Below are 18684 nucleotides of genomic sequence, written 5' to 3' on the forward strand. Positions count from 1 at the left end.
ATTCTGCTTCTAGAGCTGGTATAATTTGTTTTTGAACTGCTGGTGGTAAAAGCTGAAGCTGACTCACAAAAACAAAATTAAATCCCAGAAACTTAAAATGTCAAGGCCACATTCACCAAGTAAACATTAATATTTCCAGTTTACATTTTGATGTTTTCGCTCTGTAGCCGGCGCTGCCAAACTACTTCTATCGCGAGAATGGAGAATTTAGAAAATAAACAGGACCAGGTTATCGCAGAGCGTCACAGGTTCTTTTATTTATCTTTTGGGATACAACTTACAGATGGCACACGTTATTAACAAAAACCCACCGAAGATGTCCGGAAACATTTCCTTTGGTCACTTCACCTCTCCTGGCGTCTCGTTAGCCAGCAGGTCAGCGCTCGGCCTCGCCATCAGGCCGCCTCGCGCGAGCGGGCAGTAAACAGCACCGAGGACACGCACGAACACCGGGTGAGGAGGCCTCGCCAGTCCCTCCCCGACCCCCAACATGGCTTTGTGGCTGTGAATTTCTGATACGCTACCAGCCTTCCCAGCGCCGCTCGTCACTCAAGCCAAGAACAGAGAGTAAGAAAACAGCAAGGGTAAAGGAGGAAACAGGCAAGATCCCTGGCAGCCGTGCGCGCAAGCGCACCGCGACCCAACGAGGCGCCCAGGGGGCGGGGCCAAGGCGCGGCGCTGGAGCTCCGCCCCCTTCCCCCTCACCCCACCCCTCGGCGCAGGGGAGTGACTGACTCCCGCCAGCCCCTCCACGTCAATCAACCCTCCTCCTCGCACTCTCTGCACCTTGTTATTAATCTCAATACCGATATCGCGCGGACGCCTCTCCCCCAGCCCTCGGGGGTGTGAACGTGTGTGAGCGAGAGCAAAGGCACCGAAAGCTGGCGTCTCTGTGCAGCAGCCTCGGCCCCGGCAGCAGCAGGCGCAGCAGGAACCCCCGCAGCGGCGGCAGCCCCAGCGCCAGGAGGCCAAGGCCAAGGCCAGGCTCGGCGCGGCTCTCGGAGTAATAGCCGCGGCTCCGGCGGCTGCGGGGGCGAAGCTTCCTCCGGCGGGGGCCTTCGCGTCGGCGGCCGCGGGGCCTCTCCTGCGCGCCCAGGGTCACCGTCCCCGAAGCCCGGCGGCGCGGCCCTCGTCCCCCTCCCCGCCCCCCATCCGTCTCCTTCTCGCTCCCTTCAGCCGTCCTCCTCGCCACCGCCTCTGCCGTTCCTCAGGCGGCCCGGCCCGGCCCGCCCGCCCCGCGTCCCCTCCGGCCGGTGCCTCTCCCCCCGGCGGGCTGCCTGCATGTCTTTGCTGCACTCAGTCCCGCCGCCACCGCCGCCGCCGCCTCCCCCGCCGCCGCAGCACCAGCACCAGCCGCCCCGCCGCCGCCGCCGCCGCCGCCGCCCGGACCCCGGCGCGCTGAATGCAGGTGAGGAGGGGGCGCAGGCCCTCCGCGACCCAGGCCCGGGCGCCCTCCCCGCGCGCCCGCCCGCGCGCCGGGGTCCGGGCCCTGCCTGGCGCGGCGGCTTCCCTCCGGGGCGGGCGGGAGCGCGGCCCTGCCGTGGGTGTTTGTGTTTGCGTCTGCGGCCGCCGCTCGGGAGGGGAAGCATCGGGGGGGCCTGGTGCGCGCGCGCGCGTGTTTGTGTGTGTGTGTGTTTCCCCTGCCGCGGGGAAATGGCTGCTGTTGCTCCTTCTGGGCCGGAGGAAGAGAATGAGGTAGAGAGTGTGTGCGCCTCGGAGTAGGATCGAGTGTTGGGAAGAGGAGCGCGTCCCCGGGGAGATGAGGTGGGAGAGGGACAAATGTGCGTGTGGGTGTGCGAGTTGGGAGTTTGGCGGGCGGAGAGACGGCCTGAAGGACCCACCGCGAGTGGGTGTGTGTCGGGTGTGGGGCTGACCGGCGGCTGTGTCGGAGGCGGCCGAGGTTCCGGGGGGTGTGTGTGTGTGTGTGTGTGTTGGGGGGGTCCGCGCCCAGGGCCCGGGACTCTGGGCGCGGGTTCCGTGTGTCCGAGACCCCCGAGCGGCGTGTCCCTCCCGTTCGGTGGCCGAGGCTCCGGAGCCTCCCAGATGAGAGCTGCTCGGCGGGCCCGGGCCCCGGAGAGGGAGTGTGTCCGCGGCACACGCGCGGCAGCCCGGCCGAGAGCGGCGGTCCGGGCCGCGCTGCCCGCCGCGGGCTGCCGTTCCCGCTGCCGCGGCAGGAAGCGCGCCGGCCTGCAGCGCGGCCTAACCGCCTCGGCGCCCGCCGCCTGCTCCCGCCCGCCTCCCGGGCCGCCGGGCCGCGCGGGCCCACGGCGCTGCCTCGGGCCTGGGCAGGTGAGGGTGGCCGGCGGGACGCGCCGGTCGCCGTCGGCCCGGCCGCCGCTGTCCTGAGGAGAGGCGGAGGCGCCCCTCGGCGCTCGCACGGCGGGCTCCCGCGGCTGGCGGGGACCCCGAGGGCAAGTGAAGCAGAGCGGTCGGTCTCGGGGGTCCGCGGTGGCGGGGGCCGTTCTTTCAAGGCTTCCCTCAAGGGCCGTGTGGAGGGATTCAGTCCATATTTTCATTTTTCGTTGCAAATACTTTTTCGTGGGTAAGATGTGTGCATTTTTTTTAAGATAAAAATTCTCTTGGAGAGGCGGGGGAAGGCTTGGAAGCTGACTTCCCTGTCCTCTGGTGTTGGTGGGATTGGATCGGTTTGGGGCGTTTGAAACTGTTCTATCCTGCCTCCTGGGGGAAAGGCGTGCGCGCCGAGCTGAGGGGTCGGGGAGGAAGAGGAAGTTCCCGGAGCTGTCATCCTCCCGCACTCGGCCGCCTAGTTAGCTCGGGCTCTTCGGATGGATTGTGTTCAGGGAGTTTTGCCGAGCCGTTTGTACACATTGGAAGCACTGTGCTACATTTTGGGAGATACTCCCTTATAGCTTGTAGTTAGTTATCTTAATTGCCAATCAAGATAGTCCTGCCCAGACAAACACGTTCTCCCTCACAGTCTCGAAAACCTAGATCAAGCAGCCTCTATTGTCTACTCAGTGTGAGCTCCTGGAAAGCTGTTTCGAGGGTAGTCTAAGTCAGACGCAACTATGAAGGTAAATCGGCCAGTGCATTTCAGAACCAGATAGAAATGGTATTAGGATAATTATTTGCTGATTTACTTTATTCACTCTACCCTCTTCCATTTACATCTAGTTGGCTCATCCAGCTGAAACCCTGTGGATAAAGTCGTGATGTGTTTCCCATCCTTGCAGGCCGTGCACTGTACGGTGGCCAGAGATTGCTTTTTTTCTGAACCTGGTGTCACAAAGAAATGTTCCATGCTGGTCACTGGAAAGTGGGGGGAAGAATAGGATGGGTGGAGAGCTGTTTTCTTTGACCACTACTGGAAAAACAACGCATGTGGTTTAGTAGAGAAAGGACTTGTTTCACCGACCTCAGAACTCTGGCGGTGCATTTTTCTTAGCTGTTTGACCTTAGGCAAGGTACTTAATATCGATAAGCCTCTGTTTTCTCGTCTGTAATAAGGAGATAATACGTATATAGTAAGGTTGTCTGAGAATAGAATGAGAAAACATAATGTTTGGCACATAGTAGATGCTTAGTTAAATGTTAGTTCCTTCTGCAGCCTTGAGTGTGGGTATTGAAAAACATTTCTAAGTAGAAATATTCATTTAATTACGGAGATATTATGTAACTGTAAGTTAAAAATCAAGACAATAGAACGTTTCAGAGTCCTTTGATATACATAGGTATATATAAACAACTTTTAATGTTGTATTTTAGGAGTCTTTTTTTAGAAATAAGATTGTCATTAAAATAGCCTGTTGTATTAGTTTATAGAGACTATATAGTCATAGTTAATTTTTTTTTCATATTTTGAAGTAGGCCATCTCTGTTGCATTACTCTTTTTATGAGTTCTTGCTGTGTTGCCCAGGAAAAAGTTTTTTAAGCTATATGTATCACATATATGTTCCAGTGCAATCACGCTTTAAAAAGGATCCAAGAACTAGGGTTTGCTTTATCTGTATAGATCCAGAAAGTATAAGTGCTACAGAAATTGCTATGTAATCTTTTTAGTTCATGTTGACTGATCCTGGTAAACAAAACCTCTTGGAACATTTTCCTGAATGGAAGCAAAAATCCTCTATCAACTTTCAATAATTTTCCATTTTTAGTATTCTGTGTGGAGTAGTAAATGTGTTGTGCATTTAATTTTAACTGTATCGTGGTGGAAAAAATAATGGTATGGAATTTAAGGTAAAGGCAACAGAGAGGTTAAATAAAGGTTTTTTTTTTTTTTTGGTGAAGGCAGAGTGAAGAGAGGTGGGAGGAGTGTCATTGGTTTAAATTTATAATGTCTCTGTTTACTAATGCCAGGTTTCCCAGTTAGGCCCTATATCAGTATTATTTATATCAGCAGTGTTAAGCTTTAAAAAAAAAAACCTAGTAAAGCACTACAATTTTGAAACATTTGTGAAGGATTTTTGTAAAGGATCGTAGGGACAACTTCACTAGAATGAAAATGTAATGGTTTTGTTAAAGTGTGTTTGTTATGCGTGTGTGGGTTTACGATGAACAGAACTATCTGCCGTATGATTATATTTAGAGGAAGAATTCTTACCTTGAAAGTTATAAATGATAATTTTTAATACGTTAAAACTATAAAATAGAAATGAATTTTGTCCTTAACTAGGTATTTGGTAATTTTCATTAGACATTATGAATTATAGTATTTTAGAATACTTCATAGCTTTTTTTTTAGTTTGGGAGAATTGAGGAAAACACTTCTCTGTAATAATTGTGAAAATAGATGATACTGAATTAATGTATAACTATGTGGATTATTGGACAGTGAAATTTATTTTTAAGAGTGGCACTACTCATGATATCACTGTTTAAACTGAAGGAATTACGTTATAACAAAATCAAGGTGGCAAACTGTTTAGGTTTTAAAATTGAATGTTACTTAAATGGGCTTTTAAACAGTCCTTCCAAATTATTTCTTCTTCTTCCAAATTATGTCTTTAATTGGGTGAATTGAAATACTTAAGACTGTCCATGTATTACTTTGAGTAATGCTAATTAGGGTAATAAATACACTCCAAAATTTCAGTGGTTTAACACATATAAATTTGTATTTTGCTCACATAACAGTCTAGTGCAGGTGCTCCTGTTTAGCAGGCTTGTGGCTTTCCTCCATGTGGTAATTGAGGCACCCGGACTCCTTACATCTTATGGCTCTACCATTCCCTAGGGCCTTGGAGCCCTGCCTGTTACCCACAGACCATGTCTTAAGAACCCCCAGACTTAAAGTGACAAACATCTGCCCACATTTCATGCGTGAGAATTTGTCACAGAGCTTTATTTGAATGTAAGGGGAATGGGAACGTAGTCCCTGGATGGTGGACAGCTTGGGGCATTTCATGATGTTATTTTAGATGGTAGCATATATTTATGAAATTATGTCTAAAAGGTAAGTTATAATGGTTAAAGATTGCTTTCCATCTTCAAAGAGTAAAACTGGGGGTGGGGGAGGAAGAGAGGGGAAGGAGTAAGAGCCCCAGGAGGAGGAGGAGGGAAGGAGCTCTCTTTATGAGAGGGGTTTGAATGACAAGTGAACTTCAGGTATTTAAAGATACAGGTTTTATGGAGAACATTACAATTGGATTTTATAACCTTTAGAGAGTCTCTCCTTTACTATCCAGTTATAGATTGTTGTTGTGGTCTACTGTGTTCGGGCTGTTTGAGTTCTCTCTCTTTGTACTTTGAAATCATTTGACTTTCAATTTCAGTTTCTGGCGTATAGTTTCATGGGAAACACATTTTTTGAATTTTCTTTTTCTGTTGTTGAGATAGAGCATTATTATTATTACTACTTTATACTTTAAAGAAATACCGTTTAGGTTGACCTTACTGTGTTTTATTATTTGCTGTTGCTGTTTTTCTAATTCTAAAGTCACTGTAATTAATATATGTGAGCCTTAACCCAGAAAGAACAATAAAATCATCAAGTAAACAACAAAAGTTTAATTATTAACTTTTGCTCATGTTTCATGATGAAAATACTACAACTTTCTTTGACTAACTGCACTAACACTGAACTTCTGATACATTAAAGGAATTTTATCTCTGGACAACTTTAATTTTAACTGAATTACAACTTATTCTTTCATTGCCTAGGATTATTGTAATGTGAAACCTCAGAGTTCACCTTTACTTATTTTATTCTGAAGAGTTTGGTTAAGGATCTGGGGAGTTTTATATATATCTGTATTCCTCAAAAGGAAGATTTTTGAGTAATTTGGTTAACTTCTCCATGGTAAATGTTTCTAGTATTTTGCATTTTGAAAATTAAAAACCTTGGTTGAGGGCCCATTCTGTACCCATTATTATACTTGGTTCTAAAGAGAAGTATGAAAGAAGTAGAAGAAACCCTTGCAAAGCTTATGGCTTGTGAGTGAGGGAGATAAAACTTATAATTTAGTTACTTCAAAATAATAAATGAAGAAGTGCAAGTTACTGTAGTATAAACTGTTTACAGACATTCCGAGAGGGAGTAAGATAAAATGGAATGGTGGGTGGGTCAGGGACTACTTAAAGAAAGAGTTGAGAGGGTTTTTGTTTTTGTTTTTTTGTAACAGCTTTTTAAAGATATAATTCACTTACCAAAGAAGTAGCCCATTTAAAATGTATAACTCAGTAGTGTTTAGTATATTCACAGTTGTACAGCCATCACCACAATTTTATAACATTTTAATTACCTGAAATATAAATCCTGTATTCTTTAAGAGTTACCCCTAATTCTCCCATACCCTTAGTTCTAAACAATCAGTGTTCTACTTTCTGACTATATGTTTGCCTATTCTGGACATTTCATACAAATGGAGTCTTAATGTAATATGTGGTCTTTTATCATGGGTGTCTTTCACTTGTTTTCAAGGTTCACCATATTATGTTGTGTAATAGTACTTCATTCTTTTTTATGGCTGCATAATATGCCATTGTATGGATATACCATATTTTGTTTATCTGTCAGCTGATGGACATTTGAGTTGTTTGTACTTTTTGCCTATTATAAATAATTCTGCTATGAACATTCACATTCAAATTTTTGTGTACATAGTTTTCAGTTCTCTAGGGTATATGGCTAGGAGTGGAATTGCTGAATCATGTGATGCCTCTATGTTTAAACTTTTGAGGAACTTTCAGACTGTTTTTCCCAAAGAATGTCACCATTTCACAACCCACCAGCGGCATATGAGGGCTTCAGTTTCTCCACATACTTGCCAACATTTGTTGTTATCTGTCTTTTTGATCATGGCTCTCCTAGTGAGTGTTAAGTAGTGTGTTATTGTGGGTTTGATTTGCATTTCCCTAATGATGATGAGTGTCTTTTCATTTGCTTATTGGCCATTCATATATCTTTTTTTGAGAGATGTGTATTCAGCTCTTTTGCTGGTTTTTTAATTGTTATTTATCTTTTTATTATTGAATTGTAAGAATCCTTTGTATATTATAGGTACAAGTCCTTTATCACATATGTGATTTGCACATATTTCCCCTATTCAGTGAGTTGTCTTCATTTTCCTGATAGTGTCCTTGGAAGAACAAAAGTTTTTAATTTTGATGAAGTCTAGCTGATTTTTTCTTTTGCTGCTTATGCTTTTGGTGTTATATCTAAGAAACCGTTTACTAATCTGAGGTCACAAAGAGTTCTGCTACTGTTTTGTCCTAAGAGCCTTTTAGTTTTAGCTCTTACCTTTAGATCTGTGATCCAGTTTGAATTAATTTCTGTCTATGGCCTGTTGTAGGGAGTCTACATTATTCCTTTGCATATGGGTATCCAGTTGTCCCAGTACCATTTGTTGAAAGGACTATTCTTTCCCCGTTGAATTGTCTTGTCAGTCTTGTAGAAAATCAGTTAACCTTAAATGTGAAGGTTTATTTCTGGACTTTCAATTTTATTCCATTAATCTATGTGATGATTCTTATACCAGTACTGTCTTGACCACTGTAGCTTTGTAATTGAGAAATGTGAATCCTCCAACTTCATTCTTCTTTTTCAAGATTATTTTGGCTTTTTGAGGATCTTTTGTATTTCCATATGAATTTTAGGATAAGCTTGTCAATTTCTTACAGAAGCCAGCTGAGATTTTGATAGGAATTGTGTTAACTGTAGATCAATTTGGGGAGCATTGCTGTAATAATGTTAAGTCTTCCTATTCACAAACATGGGATCTTCTCATTTATTTAGATCTTCTTTGATGTCTTTCAACGGTGTTTTGAAGTTTTCAGAGTATAACTTTTACACTTCTTTTGTTGCCTTTGTTCCTTAATATTTTATTCTTTTAGATGCTATTGTAAATGGAATTGTTTTCTTAATTTCGTTTTTGGGTTGTTCGTTCCGAGGGTATAAAAATACAATTGACTTTGTGTATTGAGCTTGTGTCCTGCAAATTTGCTGAACTTGTTTATTAGTTCTGATAGTTTTTTAGTGATTCCGTAGGATTTTCTGTATAACAAGGATCATGTCACCTGTAAATAGATATAGTTTTACTCTTTTGCAATCTGGATGCATTCTGTTTCATCTTACTGCCTAATTGCCATGGCTAAAACCTTCAGTGCATTGTTGAAAAGAAGTGTCAAGAGCACATATCCTTGTCTTGTTCCTGATCTTGGCGGAGGAAGTGTTCAGTCTTTCACTATTAAGTATGATATTAGCTGTGGGGTTTTCATTAGTGCTGTTTATCAAGATGAAGAAGTTCCCTTCTATTCCTGGTTTGTTGAGTGTTTTTATCACGAAGGGATGTAAGGGTTCGGTTTTGAGGGAAGTACGAAATATAGATTAGAAAGGTGAAGATGCTGTGTACAGTAATAAGTGGCAGATAATCTTAACTTGCTTGGGAAAGAGGGGGTAGCTTTTTTCTGCTTTTTTCTGCCTTTTTCCCCACTCCCTTCTTTCCTCCCCTCCCTACTTTTGTTGTTGTTGTTGTTGTTAGAGCCCTAGAAGTCGATTCCTACTTGTAACGACCCTGTGTACAGTAGAGTGGAACTCTGCCTCATCTTTTTGCATCATCATCTCTCCTTTAGGCGCTGTATCAGTCAATGCTCCGCTGCTCTCCATAGGATTTTCATGGCCACTTTTTTCGGAAGTGGGTAGTCAGATCCTTCTTCCTAGTCTGTGAGATCTGGAAGCTCTTCTGAAACCTGTTTACCATGGGTGACCCTGCTGGTATTTGAAATAGCAGTGGCATAGCTTTCAGCATCTCAGCAACATGCAGCCATCACGGTATAACAACCCACAGATGGGTGGTGTGGTTCCCTGACCCGGAAACAGCCTGGGCTGCAGCAGTAAGAGCCCCGAATCCACTAACCATCATGGCTGGCCCCCTACTCCTTTAATGCTAGTTGTCTTCCCATTAATTCATATACACATTGGAAGAGCCCCTAATCCTTTACTGAAGATTTTTCTGAATAACTCATATTTCTTGAGCAGTGGAGAATATTGTTTCTTTTGAAAAACATTCAATGAAAACAGTGTGGAGAATTTTTTTTCTGACTAATTTGATAGGTAGGTCGGAGGAAGACACAGGAAGCAGAAAGAATATTAAATCATAAATGAAGTGATAACCATAGATTTAAAAAGAAAGGAACAAGACTTTGTTATAATGAGGGTATGGTTAATGAAGAAGTCCGTGTTTAGTCTTTTAAAATTTTTAAAAACATTTTTCAATGAAATCAATATTTATTGAACACCTACAGATGTGCTAGGTAGTGCTAGACCATGAAATACATCCTTGCAACAAAGATGGTAAATTGATTAGAAAAATAATAAGATTTCTGTAGATACATGGACAAAGGATACAGACAGTTCCCAAAAGAGGGCATAGCCTGAAAAAATAAACATGTGAGAAGCCTGATCAAGTAGTGATCAGACGTGCAAGCTAAAACCATAATGAGATAGTTTGTTATCAAATTAACAAGGATTATGAATGAAAAACATTCTCTTTCTTAATTTTACTATAATAGCAGCTTCGGGTTTTTGTATTTCAACTGTTTTAATTTGCCAAAATCCACATATTTTGAATTTTAGTTACATTATTTATTAATTATTGTTCCTAGTTGTTTCTAATTAATTACTGTTTTTTAACAAAGTCCTAAATTTGCTTAATCTGATTCTGTCTTACTTTCCAAACCAAACAATCTTTTTGCTTTTTTGTTTTTTTATTGTGGTCACTCGTGTAAATTTATGATGTACTGTGTTGTATTTTGACTTGTGTATACTGCATCGTGTTACCACCAAAAGTCTCGTTCCATCTGTCACCATGCATATGTGCCCCTTTACCCTTTTCACCCTCCTCCCACCCCTTTCTCCTCTGGTAACCACTAATCTGTTCTCCTTATTTATATGTCATATGGTATTTGTCTTTTTCTGTCTGACTTATTTCATTTAGCATAATACCCTCAAAGTCCCTCCACATTGTTGCAAATGGCATGATTTCATCTTTTTTTATGGCTGAGTAGTATTCCTGTGTGTGTGTGTGTGTGTGTGTGTGTGTGTGTACACCACATCTTACCATGTTTATTTTGAATCTGGCTGTCACGTGACTTTTTTCTCAAAACATTTCAGCATCAATGGTTTTGTTTATATAAGTTTTTAAATAATTTTCTAAAAAATTTAATAGCTTTCTTAGGAAACTTTGCTCTACAAGGTAAGGTTATGTTTCACTTGATGTGATGATGACCCTTTGTTTAATTTTTGAAACTTTGTGTTTCTATGCAGCTGCATTCTGATTAGATATTTCTTAATTTTATTTCTTTCCTTCATGTTATAAGTCTCAGAAGTTAAATAGCTTTGGATTTAGCTAAGAATCTTCCTGTTCACAAGGCAGAATTGGAAAGTGGTAATAAAATTTTTGTTTTGTATTCTCCTTTGTAGCAGGATTATTAGTTTTCATTAATTTTTTTAATCCACTTTAAAACCTCATTACAGATAAAATTTATTTCTAATTTTTTTGAAGAAATACATAGTTCACTTTGCTGTGTGAGAGAATCATCGTTCATACTGAAGAGATGCCTGGTAATTTTGGGCTTTCATATTGTTTTCATTTATTAACAACAGAAATTGGTGACACAAATTGGTGACACGAAATAGAAGTTATAATACTTTATCTTCCTTATTTGCATCTGTGGAGAGAACCTCTCTGTCTGTAGTCTTCTGGTTTAGAATCTTTTTATTTTTCTCTTCCCAAATTACTTAAATAGATTTCCTAAATGAGTAATATAGATCAGAGTTATGTAATACCAGTTACAATACTGCTGAGAGAATAGAACTAAATTTAGGATATACCAACCTTGGTGTCTTTCTACACAAAGACTTTGTTTGGGTCTTTACATATATATCCCATTGTTATCTGATCATAATGTTTATATTTAAACAAAACAAAACCAAAAATCTGACAAGGTATGTCAGCTATAGGTTCATATTTAGTGCAGTCTTCTGTGACATTTACATATAAATTTATGAAATAATACATTGTGAATTATGTGAATGATATCCTTTAAACAGTACAAGAATTTTAATCACTAAAAGTGTATCTCATCTATTAATATTTATTAAGCTTCTACTGACCATAAGCTATTGTATTCAGGGTTTAAAAAGTTTAGAATGTAGTCTTTTCTGCCAGGAAATGGGACTTATATTTATTGGACTACTGAGTACTAAGGACTGTGAAAAGTCACCCCCTTCCCTTTAAATATGCAGTTGAAATTAGTCTTCACAAAAATCCTGTGAATTAGACAGTATATTCTCATTTTGTAGTTGGTTAAGAATGTGAGCCTTCGATCCTTCACTTTCCAGCTCCTGGAAAACTTGTTTAACTTCCCCCATGCTTCAGTTTCCTCATCTGTAATGAGAAAGAGTAATCGTCCTTATCTGAGAGGGCTGTTGTGAAGATTAAATGAAGTAATACCTGTAAAGTGCTTAGAACAGTATGTGGCACATTTGTAGTAAAAAAACAAAACAAAACAAAACAATTCAACATAGCTATTACCGTTTCTTATTATTAGGAGACATACAAGTTAAATAAGTCTTAAATGTTGGTAAAACCAATATTTAAAACAGGATCTGTTTGACTCCAAAATACTTACTCTTATGTTTATAGGAGATTTAAGCTGGGATAAATAGCAGACAACTGAAGGCAGAATATGGTAATATGCTAAATGACAAATAACATTAAGTGCTGTAACATACAGAGTACGTATGAGAGTGTAACCTACAGGGATAAAGAGAGGAGGTAGAAGTTGATCTCACCTTTATTGTTAGGAGAAGGAAGGAAAGGAAAAGTTAATGGATTACTGCAACGTTTTCCTTGCTTGTCTCCCAGCATCCGTTTTTGCTCCTTTAACATCTGTTCCTTTATATACATTTTCACCAGAGATATCCTTGTATACCTCATTCCACATTACTTAAATTCCCTACTTAAAATCCTTCGGTAGTAAGAATAGTTCCTGTTTTTTGGTTGCCTACTGTGTGCTAAGGGCAGGAGTTGGCAAGTTTTTTATGTACAGGGCTATAAATAGTAAATATTTTGGCTTCATAGGTGGCATAAGATCTTTGTCCTATGTTCTTTTTTGTTGTTGAAATTTTTTGTTCTTTTAACAATCCTTTAAACATGTAAAATCATTCATCATGGCAAACCAAGCTGTAGTTTGCCGACCCCTGTACTGGGAGATTTACGTGAATTAACTTCTTGTTAGAATCCTGACAAAACTGATATTAATCCCTATTTGATAGTTGAGGAAAATGAATAGAGAGGCAAATTTGATGAAGTCACATAGCAAGTAAGTGACAGAGCTGGAATTTAGATTTAGGTCATTGTAATTCCTAAACCTGTGTACTTTCCATGATATCCTGCTGATGCTTATTGCTTTTAGAATAAAATGGAGATTTCATTGCGTTATGTGTAAGCCCCATCATGATCGTGTCCTTGTGTACCTCTCCAGTTTTATCATTTATTACTCCTCTCTCGAAGATATTCCCTAGCCTAGCCATACTGAGTGCCTGTGTAGCTCTGTTTATGCTTTATATGTGCCTACAATACTTTATGACCTCACTTACTTCTTTAATGATTCACCTTGGGTGCTCCCTACTCTGGGAAGTGTTGCCTGACACTTCCAGTCTTTGCTTTGTGGTCTTTCTCTGTGCTCGCCTGGCATCCTGTGCATTCCTTTTTCATAATATTTACCACATTATCTTGTATTTACCTGGTCTATGTCTCTGCTTTTCCATGAGACTGTGAGTTTTTAAGGGCAGAGGTACCTCACCTTTGTAGTTCAGGTGGTTTTGTAGTACGGGCTTAACCTCTACTGTGTGCTAAGTGTTTGGTGTATCTTAGGGGCTTAGTAATTGTTTATTAAATGAAGGAATGATCAGATGGCGTTGCAAATGCTGGAAATTGCACCAGCAAACATGTAGTAGTAGAAAAGCGTGAGTCCAGATTTGAGCACGAGAGGGAAATAGAATTATTTCTGGTTAACTTCCAGAGCTTCAGTGGGAACAAGGAGGCTGATAAGGCAAATTGGAGAATGAGTATTATGGAGGAATTTGAATGCTTGGGTAAGGAATTTTAATTTTATTCTGGGTTCAACTCTAGAGCAGTAGGTGGCTTTTACATCTATGAATTGAAGTTCTCTTATTAATACCTGAATTTTATGTTATTATATTGTTTTAGACGCTATTTTGTAGGACATAGCTATATAATAGTTTTGATTAGTGTTACTGCAAATGTGGCTCTAGAATCTCATAGGTATCAATATTACTATTCAAGACATATTAGAATTATTGATTTTGAGCAAGTTGGTAGTTTGAAAATAATTATTTAACAAGATTAATCTGGTTAAGGTATGCAGAATCAGTTGAGATCGGAATGGGAGGAGGGAAGCTCTTTTTTTAAAGAGAGAAAATTAAAATATGAAGCGAGAGTCAAGAAATAGATCTGTGTCAGTTGGGATAGAAAAGAAAGCTCTTAAGTGACATTGGTGAATATGAAGGAAGAAGTCAGAGATGACTTGAGAAATCAGAAGGAGGAGACAATTTGGGGAAGAAAATTAGGAATTTTGTATTAGACAAATTGATTAAGATTGAAATGATCTCTATTTTTGTCTGAATTTAGACTCTGTTCACTTTATGCCTGAATAATTAGAATATCCTCGTGATTGCATGAGTGCTGTGTTTGGATGTGGGTGGATGTTTGGTGGTTTGGAGAAGGCTATGAAGCCTTTGTAGAATAATGATTTTAAATGAATGAAAGAAAATAAGATAAAAAAGGAACCTGTTATATTGAAATACTAAAATATATAAAAACAAATTTGTGATATTTAATGTATGTGCCTCTTTATCAGTGCACTTAAATAATAAGATCTAGCAGTGAGTCTAATTACTAACATAATTTTGAAGTAGTGATATATATAGATGATATTTCAAGATATCTATAGCAACTGTAATATATGAAAATAGAACTTGTGTTAGTGACATATCACAGGTACTGCTAATATTATTATGGTAGGTTGTTTAGGCCTAATGGAAAGAGGTACTAAATTTTAACTGGAGGTTAGTGAAAATAATGATGTAAATTTTCTTCTCTACCACTTTACAGATTCCCTTAGATTTATGGACCCCAGGTTAATACTCTTTGCTTGTATTGTCTCCTGGTTTCCATTTTTTCTGTGTATTTTTGTCATAGTACTATACTTTTCTATTCAGATGGTAGTATTTTTTCATCTGCTTTTGGAAATATGTGCCCTTTTAAAAAAAAAATAAAGTAAAATGATACTGAAGAGCATAATTTTCTGATTATGCTATCTCATGGAGATCAAGACTGTTAGTATAATATATATAGTTCCATTATCTGTTTCTGGGCTATATGTAGTTATCTAACCACATAAACATACATAAGTAGAATCATACTATAGATACTGTTTTTTAAACTTGCTTTTTCATTTAACAACATATCATGGCCATTTTTCAGCAAAAGACATGCCTCATGCTTTTAAAATTTTTATAGCATTTAAAAAAATTGAGATGTATATTACATAACACAAAACTCACCATTTTAAAGTGTACACTTAAGTGGTTTTAGTATTTTCACTGTGTTGTGACCCACCACTACTATTTAATTCCAGAATATTTCCATCACCTTCAAAAGAAACCTCATACCTATTAGCAGTTCCAGTTTACCCATTTCTCCATCTTCTGGCAGCTGCCAATCTACTTTCCATCTCTATGGATTTACCTATTCTAGGCAATTAATATAAATGGAATCCTTCCTTTTGTGTTTGACTTCTTGCATTTAGCATAATGTTTTCAAGAATATTCCATGTTGTAGCATGTAACACTTCATTCCTTTTTATGGCTGAATAATATACCATTGTATGTATATATCATATTTTGTTCATCCATTTATCAGCTGATGGATATTTGAGTTGTTTCTACTTTTTGGCTATTATAAATAATTCTGCTATGAACATTCATGTGGAAGTTTTTGTGTGGACATGTTTTCGCTTCTCTTGGGTCTATACCTAGGATGGAATTACTGGATCATATGGTAATTCTGTGTTTAACTTTTTGAGAAATTGACAGACTTTTCCACAGCAGCTGTTTCACTTTACATTTCCAAACATCATGCTTTTTACTGGCTGAATTGTAATCCATTTTATTGATGTGCTATAATTCAATCCCCTATTGGTTGGTAATTGATCTTCTGATTTTTGGCAGTTATCAACACTAATACAGTAAAAAGTAATATTTATACACTTTTCCACACTTTTTTAAAGAATAAATTTCTAGTAATGGACTTGCCAGATTAAAATGGTTGCAGATTTAAAATTTTGATACATCTTATTAGGTTGACCTTTAGAAATATGTAAATTATATTCCCACTAGTTGTGTAATGGATGCCTGTTTCCCCCAAACTCTTATTCACGTTATTAATCTATGCCATTCTGATAATAAAGTCACATATTTTTAAAAATCTGCAATTATTTGATTAATAGTGGGGTTATATTTTTTCACACTTTTTTGCCCACTCTCTTTATTCTTTTGTGATTTGTCTGATCATGACCTTTACCCTCAATTTTTCTTTTGGGATGTTTACATTTTTTTTTCTTATTGATTTTTAAGAGCTGTTTATATTTTAGAAACATTACCTCATTGTCCATTATAAATATTACGGAGACTTCTTGCTCCAGTTTCTTCTTTATCTTTTGACTTTATAACTTTGCTCTTTGCCTTATGGACATTACCATCTTTTTATATTGTTAATCTGTCATTCTTTTTCTTTATAGTCTTTACATTGCTTAGAAAACTTTGCTGCACTCCAAGATTATAAGATTCTTATTCTGCATTTTCTTCTAGAAATGTCTAAAATTAAACTTGTCATGGTTTAGTAGAAGCAGCTTGGATTTTGCAGTTGGATTTACTGGTGTTCAAATTCTAGTCCAGTCACTTATTAGCTGTGAGGTGCTGGGTGTTTCACAACTTCTTTGTATTTCAGCTTCTCATTAGTAAAGTGGAATTAATAATACATAGTTTATAATTTTAGTGAACTTAAATGTGATAGTAGATGCAAATTGTCTAACACGGGATCTGGACACAGGCTGGGCATTCAGTGCATGTTTTCTTCTCTCTCCCACTCATAAACTCTTTCTTCTTTCAGCCAATTTAAAATCTGATTCAGAAGATAATGGAGGGGAAAGTTTCAAGAAATAGAGGGTGGTCTTCAGTTTTCAAAACCAAAGAAACCAAATAGGATGAGTACTGACTGAAAAGGAAATTGAAAATCGATTTAGCAGTTTGGTAGTCATTTATGTTTAATGAGAACATTTTTCATTAGAGTGATGAGAGACTGACATATTCTAATAAGATGAGCACTAAATAAAGCCATATAAAATACATGAAGGATGATATGTGCATATGCAATATATATCCATCATTATTTATAATATCTTTGAGAAATAATTGTAACTATTCCTTTTTCTCTCATTGTTAGAATGTTAGTAAGAGGATAGGGATGGCAATACTAATACATATATAGTATATTTATATGTGTGCGTATGAATTGTACACAAATGTAAGTCATTTTTACTATTATTACTTATGAATTACAGTACTTGTAGCACATTTCACAATTAGTCATCACCCTGGTCAAGAACTGCTCCATTCAAATTTTATTCTTCTTGGTATCTCTCTTATGGGATTTACACACATTTCTTCGTCAAATTATGATTATTTGTAAACAGTTATATACCCTTTGTGGAAAGCAACTTTAAATGTATTTTAGAAAGAGATAGGAAGTACATAAATGTTTACAACATAGTAATCACTGTTTACATTTTTCTCATCTTTCCTAGACTATAAGGTTTTTGGGATAAGGAACATAGTTCTAATTAAAAATAATGGGTTTTTGATAAATGTTTATAAAGTATTGCATTTTCTTTTCCTCTTTTTGTAAAACAACTTCAAAATAAAGTCTTAAAAGATTGTTAATAAAAAATGTATGTTTAGCTCTTCCTCAAATGGAGGAATAGTAGACATGCATTATGTACAACTATGTTTTAGAAAATGATGTCAAATTCTATTCCTTGACTCTGAGTAACTGCTTGTTGTTCCTAGTATGTTGTAAGTATACCGTCCTCATTTTGTCAGCCTCAAAATAAGAAGGAAATTCTGTATTGGTTAGCTCAGGAGGAAGGTAATGAGTTTAAGTAACAAAACAGGAAATTTGTTCCTCTGTGACCTTTGATAAGTTTGTGAAGTTGGCATTTTGACTGCGGGATTGAAATTCAGAAGAGTTTTATATTTAGTTTGCTTTGTTGCTTTTGCAGAGTATCTACCTACCAGGAAAAAATAGGAATCCAAGTTAAAGGCTCTGCTACCTTTGTGGGAAATGATGAACAATACTCTTCCTTCTGCTGACAAAATCTGGGTATCTGTGTTTTACAATGGCTGGTTTTTGCTTTCACTTAGGGCCAAAGTATCCTTTTCCTGGAACCAAGCTTGGCTCAAAGCCTTTGTAAGTTCTCTTATTCTTTATCCTTTTAAGCAACTATTTTAGGAACTATTTTAAAGCTGACACCCCTTCCCTTCAGACCTTTTCCGCTCAGTACAAAGCACCTCCTTCTTGGCAGTCATTTGTAGGAGTAGAGTGGGTACTCTGGTTAAGCATTTATTCATGCCAAAAAGTTAGGGATTAGCTCTATTGTTTAATGCTATCTGTTTAGGATCAATATGAGTCAGCATTGGTCCTGCTTTTTAAATTCTTTCATAATTCATATGCTGGCACCTTGGAACCCTTTCCTGGATGGAACTTTTCTTTGTGCCTTATCACATTTTATCCCACACAGAGTTGGTTATTAAGGTTTTTCTGTTTTACTCCACTGTTTTTAATGGAGACTTGTAGATTTAGGTACGGCTTTTCCAAATTCTAAACTCTGGCTCTAAGATAAATAAAACTAGCTTTAATACCTTTTTATGTATATTTCACCGTGTATATCTAAGGCTGAAGCAGTGTATTATTTGGTCAAAAGTATGGAACAGCTGTTATGGTTACTCTCAGACTTCCATCTCAGTCAACTTTGTATTCAAGATTTAATTAAATTATTTTCTAAAGAAATAGAAAAGCTAAAATAATTAGAAAAGCTATTCATCCCAAAAAGGATTCCTTAGTTAAATCCTTAGTTTT

The 18684-nt window shown here is 38.8% G+C and overlaps 1 protein-coding gene across 3 annotated transcripts in view; it reads left to right on the forward strand.

Annotated features, from left to right (window-relative positions):
- The first annotated feature begins 718 nt into the window (after nt 1-718).
- CNOT6L (CCR4-NOT transcription complex subunit 6 like) overlaps nt 719-18684 on the forward strand; it is a 98642-nt gene continuing 80676 nt past the window's right edge. The window contains exon 1 of one of the 3 annotated variants that reach the window (XM_044766192.2): nt 719-1408. Coding sequence is in view for 2 of the 3 variants with exons in the window: in XM_044766193.2 (XP_044622128.1) it covers nt 1760-1764 (5 nt within the window). In the remaining variant the exon portion in view is untranslated. Of the gene's footprint in view, nt 1409-1581; nt 1765-18684 lie in introns of those variants that run through there. The other 2 variants (XM_044766193.2, XM_044766194.2) reach the window with 2 other exon arrangements.

This window comes from Equus asinus, chromosome 3 (assembly GCF_041296235.1).
Source record: "Equus asinus isolate D_3611 breed Donkey chromosome 3, EquAss-T2T_v2, whole genome shotgun sequence".
NCBI classification, from domain to species: Eukaryota; Metazoa; Chordata; class Mammalia; order Perissodactyla; family Equidae; genus Equus; species Equus asinus.